The 19,161-nt window shown below is 38.5% G+C and overlaps 1 protein-coding gene across 3 annotated transcripts in view; it reads left to right on the top strand.

Annotated features, from left to right (window-relative positions):
• The window catches only part of Rfx7 (regulatory factor X7), a 96,324-nt gene extending 78,176 nt beyond the window's left edge, over nucleotides 1-18,148 (top strand). For all 3 annotated transcript variants that reach the window (XM_038321432.2, XM_038321431.2, XM_038321430.2), the window contains 5 exons: nucleotides 3,212-3,328; nucleotides 5,489-5,573; nucleotides 6,369-6,576; nucleotides 10,397-10,692; nucleotides 11,942-18,148. In XM_038321432.2, coding sequence (XP_038177360.1) covers nucleotides 3,212-3,328; nucleotides 5,489-5,573; nucleotides 6,369-6,576; nucleotides 10,397-10,692; nucleotides 11,942-15,211 — 3,976 coding nt within the window. In that variant the 3' untranslated portion in view covers nucleotides 15,212-18,148. The remainder of the gene's footprint in view (nucleotides 1-3,211; nucleotides 3,329-5,488; nucleotides 5,574-6,368; nucleotides 6,577-10,396; nucleotides 10,693-11,941) is intronic.
• The last annotated feature ends 1,013 nt before the right edge of the window (nucleotides 18,149-19,161 follow it).

Genomic DNA, 19,161 nt, shown 5'->3' on the forward strand with positions numbered 1-19,161 from the left:
GCCAGGCGGTGGTGGTGCATGCCTTTAATTCCAGCAATTTGGAGGCAAAGGCAAGCAGATCTCTGTGAGTTTGAGGCCAGCCTAGTCTAGAAGAGCTAGTTCCAGGACAGGCTCCAAAGCTAAAGAGAAAGTCTGTCAACAAAAAACAAAAAATAAATAAACATCATAAAATAAAAAACTGTTGGCATTCCAATAACCCTTTTTCTTTTACCAAATTTATCTTCCGTATTACCTCAGATGTGTTATTTGATCGACACTGTAGAGGGACCATTATCCAAACATAGCTCTTGGACTTCCCTACATTTTTTTCCCAGAAAGAGTCTAACTATGTAGCCTTGGTGACCTGGAGCTCTCTATGTAGACCCTGCTGGCTTAGAGGTCCACCTCCATCCCCTGCCTCCTAAATTATGGATTTAAAGGCATGTGCCACTATATGCTGTGTAGCTTCCCTCTTTTTGAATTGGTTGTCATCTGTAATACATGAGTGGTAAGACCACTAAAATAACAGTATGGACTTGGTTAAAATATTGTAATACTTAGCCAGGCGGTGGTGGCACACAGCTTTACTCCCAGCACTCAGGGAGGCAGAGGCAGGTGGATCTCTGTGAGTTCGAGGCCAGCCTGGTCTACAGAGTGAGTTCCAGGACAGCCAGAGAGAGGTACACAGAGAAACCCTGTCTTGAAAAAATAAAAAACAAAAAATTGTAATACTTAATTAGAAAAATAATCATCTTAATAAATTATTCTGTATAAATGTTAGAAAAAATTAATAAATTCTTGTCTATAAATTTTCTAATAAAATCCTCTATCTCAAGGGTTTAAGAAAAATGAAATATTGCTTTTGATAAAGAACTAATGATGTAAGGTCTGGTCAGTTATTCTCTTAACTATTTGCACCCATCTTCTCCACTGTTCTTTAGAATATTTTTATAGCATTAAATAATATTTACTTTTACATTATGTAATTAAATTGTAAATGACATGACAAAGTACTAAACTCTGAATTCCATGTGTTTTTTTTTTCTTTTTTTAAATATTTATTTATTATGTATACAATATTCTGTCTGTGTGTATACCTGCAGGCCAGAAGAGGGCACCAGGCCCCATTACAGATGGTTGTGAGCCACCATGTGGTTGCTGGGAATTGAACTTAGGACCTTTGGAAGAGCAGGCAATGCTCTTAACCTCTGAGCCATCACTCCAGCCCCTCCATGTATTTTTTTTAAAGATGTATTTATTTAGTATGTATACAGTATTCTGCCTGCATGTGTCCCTGGAGGCCAGAAGAGGGCACCAGATCTTATTAAAGATGGTTGTGAGTTGAACTCAGGACATCTAAGTTATCTCTCCAGCCCCTCCTAATTCTATGTGTTTTTAGTGACTTTTTCAGTCATATTAAAAGTTAATTGTACTTCCAATTTTTTAAAACTTCTTTATTGAATCTTTGGGGATTTCACGTCATGCACCCCAATTTTGTTTACCTCCCAATCCCTCTATATCTCCCCCCATCCCTCCTGCACCCCCACCTCATGAAAGAAAATAAAGCAAGGTAAGCAAGACGAAAAACAAAAACAAAACAAAACAAAAAAACCCGTAAGCCGAAACAGAACAAACCCATACCAGGAACAGAAAAATCTGTTACTTCTTCTGGCCTGGTTGCATTGGAGGCTTTGGTGTGTCACATAGTATATCTATACCCTTTTGTCCCATCAGCTTGACTGGCAAGTGTTCATTGCAATGAGTCACTGGTCTGGTTCAAGGCCTCTGGTTTTTGATAGACCGGCCTCACTGGGTCCTCACCAGAGTTCCTCTGGTGTATCCGATGGCCACCCCAAGTCTTGGAGATCTTGTAGGTAACATTCCATACATCCAGTCGTTTTATTAGCTCCAGCAGTTTCCAGATGGGGTAAATGCTAGGGTGGACCAACCAAAGGCTCAGTTGTGGACCTGTGTTAGCCAGCCAGGTCAGATCAACCCAGTGGGGCTACCTACCTCAGATGCAGGGGTGGAATCAGATCCCCTACAAGAATGAAAGAAAAAAATCTAATTTTAAGAATGGTGTTAGTTGGGCGGTGATGGTATACTTCTTTAATCCCAGCACTTGGGAGGCAGAGGCAGGCTGATCTCTTTGAGTTTGAGGCCAGCCTGGTTTATAAAGCAAGTTCCAGGACAACCAGAGCTACACAAAGAAACTCTGTCTTGAAAAACAAAGACAAATAAATTAAAAAGAATGGTGTTAGAGTTTGTTATCCTATAAACAGAACATTCTTTTTTCTTTTTTATAAAGTGCCTAAAATACCTTAACTCTATGAATTAGGTAAAGTGCCTAAAAGTAACTTAACCGTATGAGTTAGGTGTTAATTGACACCAAATCTTTGCTTGATGAACCCTGCAGTTTAAGCTGGAAAATGAGATGTAAAATAACTAGCATCTTTACTTGTCCTGGCATGACCCCTAGCTTGTGGTACAGCCCTTATTTCAAACTCAGGACTGGGTGTACCCTACAAATGCTCCATAAACTATACTTTAAGCAGAATCATTGACTACTCAGAATTTTCCAATGGGTAATAATGAAATTCTTTTTCTTTAAAAATTAAAACCACTGAAATCTAGATATACAGGCTACCTCACAGTATAACTGTTCTAATTAGGGGAGAGACTCACATGAGGTAACTCACTGTTTAACAGTATGGCCATTTCTGTGTGTAACGGGAAGTTAAGCTATACAACTGAATTATTTTCTCATTCTAAGCTTTCACAAAACTAAAGGGATACAAAGGGAAAGGGTGACTCTGGTTAGTGTTTAAACCATCTCATGGCATTAACAATTATGTCCAACATTCATGATATGAGTCGAAAGTTATCTCTGTGTGTGAACCTGCCATATGTGTAGAAATTATAGCCCTGCTAGATGAACTTACATGTACTCGTTTAAGACCCTGAGTTTGACCAGAACTGGGAACTTTTTATCAACACAGTGTCTCTGCACACATTTCCCCAGTAGTGTTGAAACAATGCTGTAGACCCTGAGTGTGAGTCCAGCAAATTCAAGCTGAATTTAATGTGTAACTCCCAAGAATAGGAGTTCATATATTGTCGTGAATTACTAGAAGGTCCATTGCTTCACTTTACCAAGGGTGCAATGAAGTAACACCATACTATGTGATGCTGAAATCTGTCACTTTTTATTTGGTCTGTCCTTCTTTTGCAGGAGCTATTGTGACAATCTTGGCTACCATCCATTAAGTGCTGCTGACTTTGGAAAAATCATGAAAAACGTATTTCCAAACATGAAGGCACGCCGTTTGGGCACTAGAGGCAAATCTAAATATCCTTTATCAGAATGCTGTCATTTGGCTCATCTACTGTTGTAATTCAGTTGGCAACTACATTTAGAAATAAATGTAAATCAACAAATAAGTCGCTCAGAATCCTTAAAAGAATAACTGCAAATGTTATTTCCCCAGCTGTTATCAAACTACATGAGAAATAGCAAATGGTGTAAACGGAGACCGCGCCAGCCAAGACCTGAATAATCACACAGAAACTACATTAATTACACACCACTTGGCTAATAACTTAGGAGTATTTCTAGCTAGCTCTTAAATTAATGCATTCCTATTAATCTGTGAATCACCATGAAGCTGTGACCTAGCGGTAAGATTCCAGTGTCCTCCTTAGGCAGCTACATGGTATATCCTGACTCTGCCTACTATATATCTCTGTTCAGATTTCCTGCCTGGCTATATTCTGCCCTGCTGTAGGCCAATGGAGCTTCTTTATTAACCAGTGGTAATAAACATATTTACAGTATACAGACGGGAATCACACATCAAAATGGTTTGTGAGTTTATTAAGACTCTGATAGATTTTATCTTTTATATTTTTATCTATTTTGATTCAAATTTTTATATGCATATGTGTGTACGTACATGTATGTGATCAGGAGAAGGTGTTGTTTTCTCTGGAACTGGAGTTACAGGTAGCTGTAAGCCTCAAAGTGTGGGTTCTGGAAACCAAATCTAAGTTCTCTATAAGAGCTGCAAGTGCTTTAAAGCACCGAGATGTCTTTCCAGCCCTTTATCACTTTTTATCCAATGACCTTTGCTTTAACAATAAAAATTAAGAAATGATGTATTCAGTAACTAAATTATATCAATAAAATGGGGGAAGATGTTAGCTTATCTTTTTTCTCATCTCTAAGAAACATGGTAATCTCTCTGATTTAAAAAAAACAGTAATGTTAATAATACACTCAAAAATGTTCTTGTAATAAAAGGTCCATATTTATAGTATGATTTCTAATTGGTCTTAATAATTAAAAACCTGGAGTCAGATAATATTGGGTGAAAGCTGAAAGATTAGAGAATCAGAGCAGCCAGCCACTAGTTCTTACATCTCTAAAATCCTCAGATTTTATTCCTATTAGTTGGGTATCCTGTCTCTACAAGTAATCAAACTGAATGCCATCTCTTTGAAACCTCAGACTGAATCCTCAGCTCCTGTCTTCTCCCCCTTTATACTTCTTTCTCTGCCCAGCCATATGACTTCCTATCTCAGCCTCCCTAGTGCTGGGATTATAGGTTTGAGCTGCCACTGCCTGGCCTCTATGACTAACTAGTGTGGCTAGCTCCGCACTCTATCTTCAGGCAAGCTTAATTTGTTAAAGCTCAAACAAAATAGCACAAGTATTCACTATTTTTCTGACAGCCATTAAAGCAGGGCATAGGAATGGTCCTTCTTGTGGAAGAGAAATATGCATAAGCAAACAGAAGTAAAGGGGTGAAAATTAAGAATTTATTAAAAGCCTTTCTGCTCCTAGAAGAGTATAAAATAGACTATCTTTTATTAGAAATGCATTAATTTCTTCCTTGCTTAGCTCTTGGCATTTTTAAGACCTTAAATTAGCTACTATGGCAATGAGAGAAAGGGACAAGGAAGAAGACTGCTTTTCTAAAGGAGTCACAGGTGCATTTGAACCACTCTACCCTTGTTTCCTGAATACAGACCGAAAAGGTCTTGATGTGTCTTTGGCATGTTACGGGTGATAATCCTTTATGTTTCAGTGGAAAAAGAAATGTAAAGGTTAAAGCCCTTGTGATACACTTAAGGGTTGTTTTTGTCCCTGTGCCCTGTACTCAAGTTTCTCATCCCTTTGCCAAGTTTCCATCTGTTGGTTCCTTCCCTCTGACCTGCTTGTTACTGGTGGCTGGCACAACATAGTGGGAATGTTTATTCATAATGTTTTAATAGATTAGATTCATTTAAGACAGTATTACTTAAAATTCTACATGAAACACTTAGTTTTGAATGCAAGAAAGTATTCTGAGTTTCTACTAGTAAATTGTGTTTTTATTGATGAATTCAGAAAGCAGATGTTATCGCCTGGTGATTGTATTGTCATTTCATGTAAAGTTCCTTCTCAAATGCTATCTATATAGACAGTCCATTTGATTTAAAGTGGTTTCAACCTTAATATGTTTATCACATATTGCTACAGTGGACTAAGGAAAAAAGCTTTTGTTCATATGCCAACACTGCCCAACCTCGACTTTCATAAAACTGGAGATGGGGTAAGAATTCTACCGTTTCTTCTTAATAAAGAGAAATATATCTTTAGTTGAATGCTTTCTGTATAATGTTCTGGTTAAAATCAGGAACTAGGAACTGTTCTTTATACAAATAAGAGGGAGAGAAAAATCACCCACAATGGCCAAAAGATGCTAGCAAAACTTACCTACATAAACATGAAATTCAGGATAATATAGATCTGTGATTACTAATTTATAGATATGTCCATAATATATATTGATGCCTGTTTGCGTAGGAAGGAAAATCTGTAAGATAGCTATAGTATGCCCTCTCTAGGGCTGCTAATCAATGTTGTTCTTATTGATACTATATAAAGCTTTAGAACTATCAAAAACATTTGTTTGAGTCTATCTGCCATTTTTGTTTGTTTGGATTTTTTTGTTAACGTTTTTTTGTTGTTGTTGTTTTGAGACAGAGACTCTGTATATAGCCCTGTCCTTGAACTCACCATGTGAACTAGAGTGGCTGTGAACTCACAGAGATCTACTTGCCTCTGCCTCTCAAGTGCTGGGATTAAAGTTGTGTGCCACTACACTAGGCTCTAGCTGCCACTTAAAGTGCTGCATTCACCCTACACTTGACTATACTGATTCACTCATATATGCAAAGCTGTTACCTGTCTGCCAACAGCTCCATCATACTGTTTTGACCCAAGAGATGTATGCTGTATCTTCCAATAAGAATACATATCTTCAATGTACTTCAACTTAATTTCTCTGAAATTATATCATTATTGTTATTTTGTAATGTTAACTTTTCCTCTTTCCTTTCTATAGTTGGAAGGAGTTGAACCATCTGGGCAGCTTCAAAATATTGATGATGAAGTTATCTCTTCTGCTTGCCGTCTTGTGTGTGAGTGGGCCCAGAAAGTGTTAAGCCAGCCATTTGACACAGTCTTGGAATTAGCCCACTTCCTTGTTAAGAGTCATTATATAGGCACCAAGTCAATGGCAGCTCTGACTGTGATGGCAGCAGCACCAGCAGGTATGGAAACTGACGACATTGCTATATTTAGAGCTGGTAGCAAGAGGAGAGGTTGGGGCCAGTAAGATGGCACAAGAGGTGAGGGCACTGCTGCCAAGCCCTCTGACCAGAACCGAACCTCCTCCTACAAGTTGTCCTAGGATCTCTACAGGCACTCCGTGGCACAGTGCACTCATGAATAAATGAATGAAATTTAAAGAATTCATTAATGAAGCATTTGACCAAAGAGTTTCATCATTTTACTATCTGTATAAGTTTATTCTTACTCCAGTTCACACTAAATGCATAAAATAAAATAAAAACTATATTGTTAAATTGTAGATCTTAATCCTATCTTTTGTATGATGCTCTGCCAGAGTAAACTATTTGAATTTCCCTACATTTGGGGGGATCTTTTTTGTTATGTTTTGTTCTGTTTTGGGGTGGGGGTTTTGAGACAGGATTTCTCTGTGTAACAGTTCTGGCTGTCCTGACCTCAAACTCACTTCTGCTTCTGCCTCCCGAGTGCTGAGATTAAAGGCGTGCGCCACTACCGCCCGGCTAATACTTTTTTTTAATAAAAAAAAAAATGACTGTTTTTAAATATAAAGAATATTCTCTGTATCTAGTTAGTTGTTAAAAGTAAAATAAGATTAAATTTTAAAATTATGTGCTAGGCTCCTATTCCAGAAATTAAGCTTGTAAATAAAACAATCTTGAGCATTGTGACTGGTTACCTGGTTTTATAAATAAGAAACCTTGTGAAGTGGTACTATAAAATAACAAGAGTTTTGTTTTTGTTTTGTTTGTTGTTTATTTGTTTTTAGACAGGGTCTCTACTGCATTGAGTCCAGGCTGTTATGGGACTTGTAATGTAAATCAGGCTGACCTTGAACTCATAGAAATCCTCCTACCTGTGTCTCCAAGGTGTTCACTACTAGTAGCTGCAAAAGAAAAAAAAAATTTTTTTTTTCGACACAGGGTTTCCCTGTAGTTTCTAGAAAAGAAAAAATTTTTAATTTATTTTTATTTTATGTATTTAGGTGTTTTGCCCTTATGTATTTCTGTGTGAGGGTGTTGGATCTTCTGGATCTGAAGTTAACAGACAGGTGTGAGCTTCCGTATGGGTTCTGGGAATTGAACTGAAATCCTCTGGAAGAGCAGCCAATTCTCTTAACTGCTGAGCCATCACTCCAACCTGAGAAAATTTTTTAAAATGGCAGTTTAAAAGTGAGAATTTTAATTCAAAAAGAAATTTTTAGAACTGACAATTTTAGCAATTAATATTATTATTGAAATATCTAATGCATTCCTAAATTAATAGCTGTGTGTAAGGTATCAATTCTGATGGAAAATTTTATGCTTTATTTCTGTTATACCTGACACTGTAGAGTAAATAAATTACATTACTTTAGAAAATTATTTCTGTGAACAGAGAACAAAACTTGTTTTCCAAGCTAATTCTTCTAAGTTGAATCTAAATATTTTAAAATCTGCAGTACATTTATCCTGCAGAGAATTACTGTTTGTGGTGTGTATGTATGTATATAATGTCTCCTACTCACTTTACCACCATTTGAGAACCAGTATCAGCAAAACAGCCTCCCACACTCACAGTAGCTAATCACAGCTTTTTAAAACTTCATGGGTATAAACTGTATGTGACCAAACCTGAATTTGTACTCAAATTAGGCAGAAGCATGGTGGTGCTTAGTAAGTCTAATGTTTGTAGCTAAGTAGCTCACATATATGTTACCTCCCTTAATTCCTTTAATAGGCCTGTGAGGTAGATTGTTTCATTCTAGGAAACAGATTCTGGGAAGTGAAATCTTCTATACTTGGCCAGATAAGTAATGAAGCTAGGATTTAAATACGGCTTACCTGTCTGTAAAGCCCAGGTACCCTGAGTTATGTCATACTACATTCTTATCTTCTGGAAGAATAAGACTTTGAAGAGTGTGGAGCCTTCAGAACTGGAGGAGGCAGCTCCATCTGTTTCCCATTATTTGCAAGACTGACCAAAAGAGAATGAGGGAATTTTTGAGGAATAAGTGTAAAGTGGAGAGGTGGCTCAGCAGTTAAGAGCACATGTTGCTCTTGCAGATAACCTAGGCTGTGTTCCCAGGACCCATGCAGCAGCTCACAGCCATCTGTAGCTCCTGTCCCAGGGGATCTGAAGCCCTCTTCTGACCTTTTCAGGCACCAGGCATGCACATAATGCACATACAAGAAGGCAAAACATGGGCTGGAGAGATGGCTCAGAGGTTAAGAGCACTGACTGCTCTTCCAGAGGTCCTGAGTTCAATTCCCAGCAACCACATTGTGGCTCACAGCCATCTATAATGAGATCTGGGGCCCTCTTCTGACATGCAAGCAAACATGGAAGGAATGTTGTATACATAATAATAAATTAATCATTTTTTAAAAGGTGGCAAAACATTCATACACATAAAATAATAAATAAATCTTTAAAATGTAGTAAAAAGTACACAGCGAACAGGTAATTTCCATATTTAAAAGAAATTTTTAGGGACACTAAACTCTTTGCCAATTGTATTTACTGAAAACTTTAAATCTCTTGAAATTTTGTTCTTAACTCTTAGAAAATTTTTAAAAGAGTATGGTAAATATTTTCATCCTTTGAAGGTAAACTATTTTTTTTTTTTATAAATATAGTGTCTGTCTTAAGGACAGGTTGTTACAAATGTCCTTTTTGTGAGTCAGCTGCTTGGAACTTAATTCCTGTCCAGAGACTCTGGCAAGAGGACAAGGCAGGAAGATGTGAGCCATTGGCAGAGGCTTTCCTGGGTGCAGGTGCTGGGAAGAAAGCTGAGACAGAGCCAGAGAAAGCAGTGAGGCTGAGTTCAAAGAGAATAAAACAATAATTACATTATTTAAAAGAAAAAGAGAGGATCAAAAATGAAGGATTACCGACCAGAGTTTGCAGAAGAGAATTCCTGTGTCTTTCTCTTCTTCTAGCCTTCCTCCCCCACCTGCACCAAGTTGTGGCTGTAACTAGAGTGATGAAGAGCAGAACCTGGCTGGGGACAGAAGGCAAGGTGCGAGAGCAGGCTATCCTGCTCCTCCTCAGCACACTGGGACTTCCTTACTACCTTAGTGCCACTTCCTAAGTATGAAATGAGCTTTGTAAAAGTACTTTTATTACATACTCAGTTTTCTTAAAATTTATATCTTGCTTTTTTTTTTTGCTGTCTTACTACTCTTTTTAAAAGTTTTCTCAGTAACACTTTTCAAAATGCCTTAACATTAGAAATTCTGCTTCTTAATTTCTCTAGGTCACACTGGAATAATCATAATAACAATTAAAATAATGGTTCATATTTTTGTGAATTTCTGGTAAGATTAAAAACTTGTTTTCCCCACATAAATTTTTTTTAGGCTGTGGAGTGGTTTTAGTGAATATTTATTAGGTTATTATTATGGGCTGAATATTAAAATTATGAAAATTTATTAATTTTATCCTAATTACAGAAAGGGATAGGAAAATTTGCTGGCCTTTTAATACAATGTAAAAATGCTTTGTTGGCATGTATTTTTGTTAGTAGCCCCACATTTGTGATATAGTTAATCCTTAAAAATTGTCTGCCATTGCTTACTTACCTAAAACTGTTCTGGTCAAACCATATTTTAGGATGTCAAAATCTTGCTGACAGATTTATAAACAGAGGTCTGTTACTTTGCTTTGTAAATAAGGTGAGGATTAGAATATCCTTTTTAGTTGTTTTGTCCAGTAGATGGCCACATACTCAAAGAAACTGAGTCATATGGCCTTCCACAAAAGACAGCTTTTATTTTAGCTTTCCTTTCTGTTTATTTTCAGGACTTAAAGGAATTCCCCAGCCTTCTGCTTTTATACCTACAGCTGAAAGTAATTCTTTTCAACCTCAAGTAAAAACTTTGCCATCTCCAATTGATGCTAAGCAACAGTTGCAAAGGAAAATTCAAAAAAAGCAGCAAGAACAGAAACTACAATCCCCATTGCCAGGAGAATCCTCAGCAAAAAAAACAGAAGGCACTACAGCCAACGGAGTGGCTAATCTACCCAATGGAAACCCTGCGATCCTTTCTCCCCAGCCCATTGGGATTGTGGTGGCAGCTGTCCCTAGTCCCATTCCGGTAATGTTATTATTACAGTTTGGCCATACTGAGATAGTGGAAAGTCATTTATTTTATTAAAAGTGAAAGGTGAGAAGAAGGCAACCGTATGTGTAGCTATAATCATAAACTTGAAGACTCACCTTCAGTCATTTGTCTTTCATTTCAAATGTTATTGCTAATGAAAAGCAAACTCTAAACCTAACAGAAGTGAATATATAAAGGATGAAGTGTGCATATAACCACTCAACTTTAGTAAGAAAGTTGTTTTTATCTCTGGCTAATTCAAGAAAATATAACCATAAACTTTTGGGAGCCTAAAGTTGTTCTGAATATTGAAGTAAATTAAATTATAGTGTTAATGATTTTATAATTTAATGGAACCTACTTCTGTGGTTAGTTGGATGGATAGAGGAGTAGAATATTGTTCAGGTCACTGTCATACAACTAACATTATAGTGAAGGGACTCTTCAGATGTAAGTGTTTCTTGCTAAAGTAAAATGATAAACTTATACTCTTATTGGTGTTATTACTAAGGGGATACTTTCTCTTGCTTTTCTTGTTCTTATAAGTACCTTCATCATTGCTATTTCATTAAAACTTCCAATATACGCTGCCAGGCGGTGGTGGCGCACGCCTTTAATCCCAGCACTCGGGAGGCAGAGGCAGGTGGATCTCTGTGAGTTGGAAATCTGGTCTACAAAGCGATTTCCATGCCAGCATCTAACACAAAGAAACCCTGTCTCAAAAAAAAAAAAAAAAACCCACTTCCAATAACTGATGGCCATATTATCCACTGAGGAGCAGACTTCGGGGGACCATAGTTTTGTCTAGGGCCTCTTATCCACATTTTAAAACTCTAAAAGTCTCCCAAGAATGAGCTGTCTTCTTAGAACAGATTCCAGTAGATACTTTAGAGTTTACCTTTCTTCATGATTGTATCTCTTCTCCTTGTAACCTCATTAACCCATTAGTTAGACAAGTATTTATCATAAGTATGAAGTATTTTGTCTTGTTAACTGGGAAGTAACCAAGTTTTTTCCCAGGTATTACTATATTTCATAACTATTTCATTATTGTTACATTTGTTAAAATATTTGAGGGCCTATTGATATACAAAGATACCCAAAAGAACTCTCTTCAAATATTAAAACTACATTATTTCTTTTTAGTTAACACTTAATAAATTCTTTAATATTATACAGATGTATAACATTCTGTTGTATCCTGAACTTATTAGAACGGACTTTTGTTTTCTGTGTTTTGCAGGTCCAGCGGACCAGGCAGTTAGTAACTTCTCCGAGTCCGATGAGTTCTCCTGATGGCAAGGTTCTTCCCCTCAATGTGCAGGTGGTCACTCAGCACATGCAGTCTGTGAAACAGACACCAAAGACTCCTCAGAACGTTCCAGCCAGTCCTGGTGGGGACCGTTCTGCCCGGCACCGCTACCCTCAGATCTTACCCAAGCCAGCAAACACCAGTGCACTCACCATCCGCTCTCCTACAACTGTGCTCTTTACTAGCAGTCCCATCAAGACTGCTGTTGTACCTGCATCACACGTGAGCTCTCTGAATGTGGTGAAAATGACAACAATATCCCTCACACCCAGTAACAATAATGCCCCTCCTAAACATTCTGCCTCAGTCAGCAGTGCTACTGGAACAACAGAGGAATCAAGAAGCATTCCTCAGATCAAGAATGGTTCTGTTGTTTCCCTTCAGTCTCCTGGGTCTAGGGCCAGCAGCACTGGGGGAACTTCCGCTGTGGAAGTCAAAGTGGAACCAGAAGGTTCATCAGATGAGCATCCTCTACAGTGCCAAGAGAACTCTGAGGGGACTAAAGCTCCCCTAACAACACCTAGTGCCCTTTGGGGGCAGAAAAGTAATACAGATGGAGCAGTATCCAAACCTTCCAATGAAGGTGTCGTTGAAGTAAAAGCAACTAAGGTCTGTGACCAGAGGACCAAATGTAAAAGTCGCTGTAATGAAATTCTGCCAGGCATCTCAGCAGGCAATAATCAAAGCACTGTTACTCTCTCGGTTGCTACTCAGAACTTACCTTTCACCAGCACCAGCTCACCATCAAATGGTGACTCAGTAAATAAAGACCCTAAATTATGCACTAAAAGCCCAAGAAAACGACTGTCTGCTACACTGCAAGAGTCTCAGGTGCCTCCTGTAAAGAAACCAATTGTGGAACAGCTTTCTGCAGTTACCATAGAAGGTCAGAAACCAGGCACTGTTAAGAAGGACCAAAAGGTTCCACATTCAGGGACAACAGACAGCTCAACAGCAGGTGCTCAGATCCCTACCAAGGTGTCCATCAGTGTCAGTTCACACACTGTAGAGGGTGAGCCCTTGAACCCTACTCTCGTAGCCAGTGAGCCAGTTCTGGAGCAGCAAACAACGCCATCATCATCTCCAGATGTAAAAGTAAAACTTGAAGAGACTGTCTTTCTCTTGGACCGTGAGGCAAAATCAGATGGCAGCTTTAATCCTAACGAATGGCAACAAGTTACTAAGGATTCTGACTTCATAGCTGCCAACTGTGAACAGCAAGATATTAGTGTTATGACAATGCCCGAACATTCTGATATCCATGATCTAGAGAAATCTGTTTGGGAATTAGAAGGGATACCACAGGACACATACAGCCAGCAGCTACATAGCCGGATTCCAGAATCTTCTTTGAATCAAATACAAGCACAGTCTTCAGATCAGTTACCGTTGCAGTCCGAACTAAAAGAGTTTGAGTCTTCTGTTTCCCAGACAAATGAAAGCTATTTTCCTTTTGATGATGAACTCACACAAGATAGCATTGTGGAAGAGCTGGTGCTTATGGAGCAGCAGATGTCAATGAATAATTCACATTCTTACGGTAACTGCTTGGGAATGACCCTTCAGAATCAGTCCGTAACTTCAGGAGCTCCAATGTCATCTCATGCTTCCAGCACCCACTTCTATCATCCAATCCATAGCAATGGCACTCCAATTCACACACCTACACCCACACCCACTCCTACACCAACCCCAACGCCAACACCAACTCCGACATCTGAAATGATTGCTGGGTCTCAGAGTCTGTCACGGGAGAGCCCTTGCTCCAGGCTTGCCCAGACAACACCTGTGGATAGTGCTTTAGGAAGTAGCCGACACACACCCATTGGTACTCCTCATTCTAATTGCAGCAGTAGTGTCCCTCCAAGCCCTGTTGAATGCAGGAATCCATTTGCATTCACCCCAATAAGCTCCAGTATGGCTTATCACGATGCCAGCATTGTCTCAAGCAGTCCCGTGAAGCCAATGCAGAGACCCATGGCCACGCACCCTGATAAAACCAAGCTTGAATGGATGAATAATGGTTATAGTGGGGTTGGTAGTTCATCAGTTTCTGGCCATGGCATTCTCCCAAGCTATCAGGAGCTAGTAGAAGATCGTTTCAGGAAACCCCATGCCTTTGCTGTGCCCGGACAGTCATATCAGTCTCAGTCCAGACACCATGACACTCATTTTGGTCGTTTGACTCCCGTCTCTCCTGTGCAGCATCAAGGTGCCACTGTAAACACCAACAAGCAAGAAGGGTTTGCAGTCCCCGCTCCTCTTGATAATAAAGGGACTAATTCATCTGCCAGCAACAACTTCAGGTGCCGGAGTGTGAGCCCTGCTGTCCATCGCCAACGGAATCTTAGCGGAAGCACTCTCTATCCTGTGTCTAATATCCCACGGTCTAATGTAACCCCCTTTGGAAGTCCAGTAACCCCAGAAATTCATGTTTTCACAAATGTTCACACAGATGCATGTGCCAACAACATAGCTCAAAGAAGTCAGTCAGTCCCCTTGACAGTCATGATGCAGACAGCTTTCCCAAACGCTCTGCAAAAGCAAACAAACAGTAAAAAAATCACTAATGTTTTGTTGAGTAAACTCGATTCTGACAATGATGATGCAGTGAGAGGTTTGGGAATGAACAACGTGCCCTCCAATTACACAGCCCGGATGAATCTCACTCAAATTTTGGAAACTTCCCCTGTTTTTCCTAGTGCCAATTCACAAAATATGATCGATTCCAGCACTTCAGTTTATGAGTTCCAAACACCATCTTACCTCACCAAAAGTAATAGCACCGATCAGATCAGTTTTTCTCCTGGAGATAATCAAGCACAATCTGAAATTGGAGAACAGCAATTAGATTTTAATAGCACTGTTAAAGACCTGTTGAGTGGAGACAACCTGCAAACCAGCCAGCCCCTGGGAGGTCAGGTCGCATCTGATCTCACCAACACTGCATCTGATTTCCCTAGTGACATCAGGTTGTCTTCTGACCTCTCAGGCAGCATCAATGATTTGAACACCTTAGACCCAAATCTACTGTTTGATCCAGGTCGTCAGCAGGGACAGGATGATGAAGCCACACTGGAAGAATTAAAGAATGATCCACTGTTTCAACAGATTTGCAGTGAGTCAATGAACTCTATGACTTCATCAGGTTTTGAATGGATAGAAAGCAAGGACCATCCTACTGTTGAAATGTTGGGATAAATTGTGTTTTATAATATGTAGCACACTGTATCTAAAGACATATGTATTGTATTTGTCTTAATGGAAGTGCCTCCCGCAGCAGAAACACTATTAATTGTGACATTTTAAAAGCGTTTGCTGCAGAAGTGGTTTCTTCTTCAATAGGAAATGGTTAGACTTGCCTCAGTTCTGGACAGGTTTCTGAAGACAGTAGGCTGTAGAGCAAGTATTAGGTTTTAAATTTTATAATGTTCCCCCATTTAATTTGCTAGTAAAGAATCCAGCTTTTTACAAGAGCAGTCTGGGTCTTTATTTTGTATAAGTTTATTTTAATTCATCAGTTGATCTACGTAGAAACCATCCATTTTTAGTCATAGGCTGTTTTATTGTTGGCATTATCTTTTAGGTATGAAATCATAGCTAAGGTATACTGTAGGCAAGAGAGTCTTCCTTAAAACAGGGATAATATTCAGGTTATTATAAATATTTAAGCTTGAAACATGAAGCTACTGTAGGATGAGAAATCTCTGTAGGACTTTCTGGGGCTTTGTTCCATTTACTCCCACAATGAAGGGCTGATGTAGGAGAAAACAATGGAAAGCAAATGTTAATTTAAGGAAAGTAAAAGCTGCACTAAAAATTTTAAGAGGAAATCTAGTAGCCATTTATTTGTGACATTGCATTAGTCCAGTTTTAAAAGATGACTTTTAAAATGGAGCTCTCCAGCTCACACACTTTGTTTCTCCCTCTCTTCCTGTCCCTCTAGATCCCCCTCTCCTTCCTACTCCGATCTCTCCCATCCCTTTTCTTCTTCCCTCCCCTCCCCATCACTTACACACACACACACACACACACACACACACGAGAGAGAGAGAGAGAGAGAGAGAGAGAGAGAAACTAGACTTTGAAATTTAATAGCAGAAATACAAGTATGTTAGAAAAATGTCTTGTGTTTTATTACTTGCTGTTGAGATTGGAGTGTTAGAAGGGAAATAGAGACTTTTTCTTCGTTTCTTCACCATAGCTCTGTGTACATACCGAAGCTACTAAAGAATTCTTTCTAATGCTTTTCGCCATGGTATCCTTTAGTAATCAGCTTTTTTCCTCAGTTTGCTCGCTCCTTTGCTTCTCTGAATGTAGTGATGCAGTTTGATCATGGATCCTTTGCAAAACACCAAGCAGGAAAGATAATATTAAGAGCCCAGTGAAAAATCATTTCCTCATGTGAGGTGTGAAGCCTCAGATCTTTGTTCTCTGATAAAACAAAGAGGTGATAGTAGTACTTGAAGAGGAGGAGCGTTTTATTACTTGTTTAACTTATTTATTGTGATGGACACATTTGCAAAAGAAGCAAAGCACTCAGGATTTGTTTTAAAGTGTTTCTTATGGCTCCTGTTTTGGTTTATGAATAGTATTTATGAATTTCATGTTAACAAAACTAGTGGGCAGCTTCATTTAAGTGAGTTTCAAGGTAATTTTCAGAGATATATTAAAGTTAAGTTCTTAAATGCTAACATGAAACCATTCACTATACTGTCCTGAACCTAGCCAAGCTTTTCTTTACCTTAATTCAAAAGTAAATCAGAAGACCACAATCCAAATATTTAACAAATATGATGGAAGGGTTAATTTAATAAGGGTCCATTGTTCAACAGATTTGAAAAGTAGGGTATTAACATATTCTAATAAATCAATGGTGCTAGAGTTGGCTCAGAGGTTTATCTATGGATGTGTTGTAGTTACTGGCATATGTGTGTGTTTGCTGTTAATCTGATTTAATGATTTGTTAGATTTTTTTGATACTAGTTATTTCTTCACTGTACATTGAGATACAGCACTACTGCACACCAAAGTATGTAATACCCAAAGGAAACTGTGTGATTTCTTCTAACAAATGACGGGAGCCTTTCTCAGTGAGATACTCTGAAAAGGAGACTTTGAGGCCATTCTAATCCCTGTTTACATGTTAGCTTCCTACTAATGAAAAAATAATGGAAATCTTTTTTGATAAAAAAAAAAAAGTATAGAGACTGGAGGATTTTTACCCCCCCCCCCCATGTACAGTATTGCAGCAAACTCTTTAAATTTGGCTGAATTCGTCCAGCAAACTTTTTGGGGTTCATATATTGCACTAAATTTGTTGAACCTGTGGTAGGCACATCTCTTAGGATAAATGCAACCAGTACAGTCCACAGATTAAAATTTTTAAATGTGTTTCATTATGAAAAGACAAAATATCATCAAAGTGACAGATGAAATTGTCTTATGTAGCAATGTGCACTGATCTCAATGAGATATTTCTATTTCTTATTCTCTTACACGAGAATATTCCAGCAGGAAGAATTAAGTTTAGTTTGCTTCACCATGTTAATACATGATCACAAAATGTGCATGAGTGTTCTTGACTTATCTTGTACAGTACTAGGTAATCCTGTAACCACTTTTTTTCCCCTCTTGGCTGTATTGAAACTGGCTCTGTGTTAACCAGGTGAGCATAGTTATTCACAGGTTATTTTGCTTTTTTAATGTTTACTAATTCTGCTTAGTTGTTGAATATGTTCTTTTCTTGGGGTTTTTTTCATTGTTTTGATGTTTAAAACATTTTGCATACTGTTTTATCATGATAAGACTTCATGAAGTAAATACTTTTGCATATAATTGCAATAAGCACTGACTTTTGAACTGAGCAAGAAGGAGCGTATTTGTGCAGTGCATCTGCGGTTCAGATAACAGTCTTGTACTACAGTGTGCTTACAACACCAGAGGTGATGAAAGCAAGCCCTGTTGTGTGTCTCATTTAGTGCAGAGTCAGACCCCGGTGCTTTGTTGTCTGTTGTACCTGCTGAGATCAGAGTAGTTGAACATCGCAGTAGCATATCAGTTCTTTTTTATTCAAAGTGCTCAAATTGTTTTTTAAATGTTTTCAAAAACAATTAAAAACATTTTATATTATACTGACTGGATGTTAAGATGATTTATGGTATGTGTTTTTATAGACAATTGCCATTTTATAAATATGTACCTGATGCTATATTTCCCTCAAACTGGTGAAACGGTGGGGAGTGGAGGGGGGGGGTGTAAAAATGGTACAAGGCATAGTGTGCCACATCTCTGCAGATCCCAAAGAACTGACAGCTTGTTCTCATGCTTGTGTTCTTTCTCTCCCTCCTTCCCTTCCTCTCCCCCTCCCTGCCTCCCTCCCTTCTCTGGAATTGTGTTGTTCACTTGAGATTTATTGCCATTGGTACATGGCATAGAGTGTATGTTTTGTAAAAGACCATCTTCTCTTTTATTCTTTCACATGGTATTTGCTTTCAGGTGTTAGGTTGAGGACTATCTAGGTTGCTGTGTTTCAGGAACATTAAATACAAAGATGAAGATTTTCAAGTCCCAGATGTGTTAAAATGTACAGAAATTATAAGCCAGAGAACAGGCCATAGGTCTACAAAGAGGCAGAAAATAACAGAAACTTCAGCTTCTACAAAGCCATGGAACCAGGGTCCAAGATGGGATTTGGTCACTTTGATACAGAATCTGCAAGAACCAGTATCTGGGAATATAACATATTATATCCATGTTCTAAATGAAACAGCCTACTTACCTGTATATACATTATATCTGACAGCCCCACTATCAGCCCAGACCTATATCCTGAGTTTAGACAGGTGGAAGCAATCACAAAGTGAATGAAAATTGAGAAAGGAAGGTGGGTAAAATATAGGAAGACTCCCACGTTAGACAGATGGGTAGTCACTCACAAAAGAGAAAGATTGAGAAAGTAGGTGGGTGAACTGTCCAGGAAGGCTCCCACATAGATTGAAACTGCAAACCAAAACTCCAAAGCACTTGAAAATTAACCCTGAAAACGATAACTCTCAAGACAAAAGCAATGAACCTCCTGGGTGTTGCTTTAAGTATGACAGTCTAAGGAAATTTAGCTGTTGTCTTAACAATTTTAGTGTCAAAAGTAG

The sequence above is a fragment of the Arvicola amphibius genome, chromosome 3, assembly GCF_903992535.2.
Source record: "Arvicola amphibius chromosome 3, mArvAmp1.2, whole genome shotgun sequence".
Taxonomy (NCBI): domain Eukaryota; kingdom Metazoa; phylum Chordata; class Mammalia; order Rodentia; family Cricetidae; genus Arvicola; species Arvicola amphibius.